Below are 6,000 nucleotides of genomic sequence, written 5' to 3'. Positions count from 1 at the left end.
ACCGTGACCTCCTCGTCGTCGGCTTCTGCTCCGCTACTCCTCGACGCCTCTGCTTCTTGCTTCGATTTCTGTTTCTGCTTCGTCTTCTATTTCTTGATTTGTTGAATCTGATTTGATTTGTTGAATCATTGTTAGTTTTGTTCTTGTTGAATCTGATTTGATTTATGAACTGTTGTTGGTTTTGTTGAATCTGGTTTTTGTTCTTGTTGAATCTGATTTGATTTCTGAATGGAAGAAGTTGATATTGTTTGATGTTCTTAGTGTTGGTGTTGGTTGGTGTTGGTGTTGGTGTTGGTGTTGGTGTTGGTGTTGGTGGTGGTGATGGTGCTGGTTGTAGCGGTGGGGTTGGTGTTGGTGTTGGTGATGGTGGAGAAGGTAATTGTGTTGGTTGTGGTGAGGGTATTTTTGTCCAAAAAAATTAAAAGGACAATTTTAATACGAAAAAAACGTTAAGGACAATTTTAAATCGAAAATTAGATGAAGGACGGTTTCGATTCTGGCGAAAAACTTTAAAAATCAAAACCATACTTACCCATTCCTAAACTATCTTTTGAGAATTATACTTTATAATAACTTTTTCAACATTAAAAGTCTCAGTAATAATTCTTTATATACTAAAAAGTTAAAATATGATTTTTAATAAATTTTTAGAAGTCGTTTATTATTCCATTTTAAATTTATAAATTTGTAAAAATATAAATTTTTTAAAATTTAAACTAAAATACAAAATATGAATTTTTATTTTTATTTATTTTAATTTAAATAAAAACTAAATTTAATTTATGTGTTGTGCAATAGTAAATTTGAATGAAGTTGGTTGATAAAATCAAATCAATTTTATTCGATTTATATTAAAAAAATATAAATCGATTTTAGTTAATTCGATTTACATACAAAATTAAACAAGACATGCACGTAATTAAATTCAGTTTAGGATATTTATGTAATTTTTTCATAACCAATTTATCTGTGTAATTTACCTTTATTTTGTGTATATTAATATATATTTTTATTAAAATTTAATTTTTATGTACAAATAATGTAAAAGAATTTAATATAAATATTTAATTATATATTATTTATCAATAAAAATTATTAATTTTTTAATTTATAATATTAAATTATTGTGTGTCATAACTACATTTTTATATTTAAAATTTTTTTTAATTGAGTTTTTATCTTGTTTTAAATTTATAATTATATTTTTATTGTTTTAAAAGTATTTGACTTAATAAAATATACCAAGACATATTTATTAATAGTTAATATTGTAAGATGGATGAAAATATTTTTGTAATATTTATTGTTAATAGAGATTTAATAATAAATTAAAAATTAGTGCACAGATTTAATTGAAAACTTTTTTAAGTGTAAACATCTCATTACAAATATGAAGAAAATATATAAAGATAATTTAACTTTTTTATAAATATAAAATGAAAAAAGTTTGAGGCTAGCAATTTTAATTTATATTGGTCAATACTTTTAGCTAACAATCCAACACTTTTATTTTAGCAGTCTAGCACTATATTTTTAACCAATATTTTTAAAAATTTTGAATTTTTTAAATTTTGAATTTTCATTGGTAAACTGTGATTTCTCAAAATTGATTTCTCTCTCATATTTTCTTTTGGTCCCACCTATAAAATAAATAGTAAGAGATCACATTTTATTCTCTAAAATAAAATTTAAGATTTAAAGTATTCAAATCTATTTTTAAATATTATTGATTAATTGTTGAAAAAGCTATACTAGTTCTATAATATTGCTCATATAAAATTTATTAAATTGTACTAATATACAGAGTGAGAAGGAACTAACAACTAGAGTACTTAGCAAATAATAATTAGTTTATTTTGATTTTTTTGTATATTAATCTAGTATATTTTAATAATAATATGACATTTCAAACACACTTACATTTGCTTCCACAGGATTAGTTTTTAACTTTATATTATATGCTTTAACGTAACAGTGAATATAAATCAATCGCTTTAATTTTTTTCGTAAAAAGAGAAAATTCTAAACATGTACATTCACATCTATGTTACCTTATAAAGAGAGATAATGTTGTAGAACATTGATATATACATGTAAGCACTTAAGTACATACTCATTATCCTAATACAGCAGCAACGCCAACATTATAAACCAAATAAGTAATGTCAATCAGTTGAATACAGTTCTAAGATAAAACCAATATTTTCATCAGCATGACATGTTGGCAATGCATCTAACATTGTCTTAAAATCAGCGTTCTCATCAATCTTGAAGGTACAAATAACCTTGACAATCTTCAAGGCATGCCACCAACATTTTGTATTACTTGAATTGCAGTGGCACTTCCCTTCCTTTCTGCCCATCAGTATCTCATACAAAAACTGTTGTTTTTTGCAAAATAACAAACGGAGTTAGAAAGAACACATTATACAGTCACTGCTGGGATGGAAGTATTGTTGTCGTTGTAAATGCAAGACTCAGAAAATTTGAGGATAATGACATACCTCAATGAATTCTTTACTATGAAGATAAGAGCGAAAATTCAATGAAATAGAGTTCGGGCAGCAACTTGAAAGCAAGTAATTTATAAAAGGGAAATAGTGAGCTTCATTTTTCGGAGAAAACTGTAATTCCAAGCTTTTTATAGTTGGAGGAATAGATGAAACTTGCAACGCACTCTGCTCTGGTTTAATCTACAGAATTCAGACAAACAAACAGATAAATAAAATAGGCATATGCAACCAGAATGAACCAATGTAATAGCAAGTGTATACATACTAGAACTGACGAACGGATAAAGAGGGAGACCGATGCCCAAATCTTTTGGGGTTTAATGTTTTGGACAAATTTCCTCAAGCTATAAAGGTCCCGAAAATCCACATCGCTAAAACAATTGACTTCCAATTGATTAGAACTTTTCTGAAAAGATATACCAGGTTGGTTGTTTCCCTCATACGCAAATGATAATAAATTTTGAGCATCAATGTTAAGATCCTCCAAGTTAGAGCAGTATGATAACTTCAAAACCTTGAGTTGAGCACTCGAAATATTAATCCTCTGAGACATAGAGCAATTGTCTAGTTCCAAACTCTCAAGGAAAGGAAATTTAGAAAATAGTTTAAGAAACCATTTGTCTCCAATGTCAATGCTCCTCAAATTCCATAAGCACAACAATCTCAAATTTGTGCAATTATATAAATTCAGCTTGAAAGATGCATCTGGATGAAGATTATAATGTAAGCTCTCAAGATTTGGAGCATCAATATATACTTCCCGCATTCCTTGAATATAAGCTTTCTTGAGCTTATGTAAACCATGCAAGAATAGTGATTCCACAGGACTGAACGCAAACCCTCGAGGAATTCCTCTTGTTAGAGGGTTATATACAGCACAATCAATCACAGTTAAATCTTCAATTAGAGGACAACGTGAAATGAGACGCTGTATAATCCGTTCATGTGCAAAAAGTAGATTGCATAGTTTTATTATTCTCACTGAGTAAAGCTTGATGGAATGGGTGAGGAATGCTTGGTCAACTCTGATTCCGCCCATCAACACCAACTTAGTAAGTGATTTGGATTCAATGACACAGAGTGGAAGTTCATAAAACCTGTCCGGACTGTATCTCCATGCATAGCGACCAGGGAGGCGAAGCTGTAAATGTAATACTTCGCCACCACTTTCAATAGCCATCTTCATCCATAGATCAACATGGTGGGCCATGCACATATAGTCTACATAGTCCATGATGAGCTTGAATTCTTTGATAGCTAAGCCTAGGTCACGTAGCCTTAGCGATCTTCTCCCAACATAGTCAATCACTTTGTCTATTTTGCTATGATAATTGTCTACCGTTACATCTTCCCTCTTAAAATGTTGATCGCTGCAAATAGACAATATCGGAAAGGTGGACCAAGTTTCTTTCCAAGCCTTTGATAAAACACTAGTCCTGGCAGAATCTCTGTCCAGAAGCCTTGCGAGAATGTCATGAAGTATAGCTTCTGGCAAACCAGATATTTGGTCCATTCTTTCCCCTTCAGTACTGATACCAAATATAATATCATAGATGGATACTCATAAGAGAGTATTGGAGATTTAATAAATTTGAAGCATTAAAGTCCAATGAAAGGCTTGGAAGGAGGATAAGAAAAAGAATGATACAAAAAGACACTCTCCTAAAGATAAAGCCAAAATATAAAATGATAGATAAGGAATTTTTATATTATACATGTAAAAAATCTGTTCTTGGCAACTTAGGTTATCGGAGAGGATTTTCTACTATTTTCAAAAACTTTGTCTATACCAGCTTGAATAAGAGGGATAAAAATTGAAAGAGACTAGCACAGAATTAACTTAGTGATGGATCCTTCAATCTTATTCCTGCAACAAACGAAACAAATTACCTCTCTTCATCACAAAAAAGTGTACATAAAACAACTGAAAATTTTATTTATTAAAGTTGTGTAACTAAAATATAAACTTAATAATTTCAAAAATTAATAATAAACTTGTGTTTTTCACTGTATTTTAAAAACATTGTTGGACCTATTGCTGTTCTCAATTAGTCCAATAGACTTTATAAATTTTTTTGTTTTCTTGATGTAAAAGATTAGCGTATTATAATTTTTTTAGTATTCAAATCCTTAAGTATAATAAAATTATCATTCTAACATTCGTTAAATAAATCACATGTATTACATGTTTATATCAAAATGATTCATCCGGAAAGCGAGGAATTTATGATTATGAATGACTATCAGCTAAGTCCAGTGATGAGATTTTTCATAGTAAAATTCATAAAATGTTCATCAAATTTTCATCGTGACACAAAATACCTATCTGAAAAAAATACTATAATAATAATATAAAGATCAATATAAAATCTCTATCACAAGTTTTTTCTATTTATTATTATTATTATTATTATTTGAAGTGAAATAATGTTTGAAATGGAGTTAAGACATAAGAAAGCAACCATAAATCTTTATGGAAGTAAGATGATTGAAGATTGATGTATTCAAAAATGGTAATTTTTAGTGTTTTAAAATTGTGAAACATACAAAGATCAGAGTACCTCAAATCTTTTACGATTTCAAAAAATTGGATGGTTTGATTCTTGTACTCTCAGAATTTAAACTCTCTGATTTTTGTACTCTAAATTAAACAATACATATTTAAAATTAACATCTCAAGCTTCAGAAAAATATCATTGTTAAACTAATATAAAAAAATAAAGTGTGTCTGTCAGCCTCTATCTCCTTTATCACTAAAGAATGAATTTCAATCTTTTTTCCTAACCCACTCAACTCCTAAGCATTAACCTCACCTCACTAGTTATTAGCCAACCATGCTCCAACAAAAAAAAATTAAAAATAAACTTACCTTTTCCAATAGAGTGTATTTGTGGTGATTTGAAAAGTGTAGAAGCATGATACTTTTTTCGCTTTGTGATAGATGGTATGAAACAAATGAGCGAGAGGTACTGGAATTTCTGGACTTAAGGTTTCCGTTGTGTTTAACACACTTTATAATACGGTGGAAGGAAACATCGAGAAGGGTTTTATTTGGTGATCATTTAAAAAGAAAAAATAATTTTTTTTAGTTATTTTTTAAATAATTTTATAAAAAAAATTATGTTTGATTTTATCAACTTAATAACACTAAAAATACTAACGATAAATGAGTTCATGAAAGATTTAAAAATATGATAAAAAAATTGTTAAATATATATTTAAAAAATGATTTTAGAGATCAAATTTTAATACAAATTTTTAGAATCATTATTAGAAAAATAATATCTTTTATCGTTAAAATTTGGTAATCTTTTGTCGAGTATTTTTTAACGTGAATGACTACATTTTTTTAAAAATAAAAATAAAAAATTTAGAGATAAACTTTTGCTTCGAAAATTTTTTGTGCACATTCTGAATATTTATTTAAATGTTACCACAAAATTTATATCTAATGGATAAGTCGTTTATTAAATATGAAAGTTCTTTT

General features: G+C 28.2%; 1 protein-coding gene across 1 annotated transcript; it reads right to left on the bottom strand.

The window, feature by feature from the left end:
• Positions 1–2,088: 2,088 nt before the first annotated feature.
• On the bottom strand, positions 2,089–5,460 carry LOC107464181 (putative F-box/FBD/LRR-repeat protein At1g78760). The gene is made up of 4 exons (XM_016083104.3): positions 5,383–5,460; positions 2,779–4,042; positions 2,505–2,693; positions 2,089–2,381 (listed from the first exon to the last, which is right to left on the bottom strand). Exons 2-4 carry the CDS (start codon positions 4,024–4,026, stop codon positions 2,166–2,168), a joined length of 1,653 nt encoding a protein of 550 aa, XP_015938590.3. The 5' UTR covers positions 4,027–4,042; positions 5,383–5,460; the 3' UTR covers positions 2,089–2,165.
• Between the last annotated feature and the right edge of the window lie 540 nt (positions 5,461–6,000).

The sequence above is a fragment of the Arachis duranensis genome, chromosome 9, assembly GCF_000817695.3.
Source record: "Arachis duranensis cultivar V14167 chromosome 9, aradu.V14167.gnm2.J7QH, whole genome shotgun sequence".
Taxonomy (NCBI): Eukaryota; Viridiplantae; Streptophyta; class Magnoliopsida; order Fabales; family Fabaceae; genus Arachis; species Arachis duranensis.
This window is presented reverse-complemented; position numbering and strand designations above follow the sequence as displayed.

Bases quoted from the DNA above. Each gene is read 5' to 3' on its own strand.
- LOC107464181 (XM_016083104.3), bottom strand. From the start codon at position 4,026: ATGGACCAAATATCTGGTTTGCCAGAAGCTATACTTCATGACATTCTC. The intron at 2,694-2,778 runs GTATGTATACAC...TGAATTCTGTAG, and splicing joins TTATCCGTTCGTCAGTTCTA to ATTAAACCAGAGCAGAGTGC. The intron at 2,382-2,504 runs GTATGTCATTAT...AAAAAACAACAG, and splicing joins ATAGTAAAGAATTCATTGAG to TTTTTGTATGAGATACTGAT.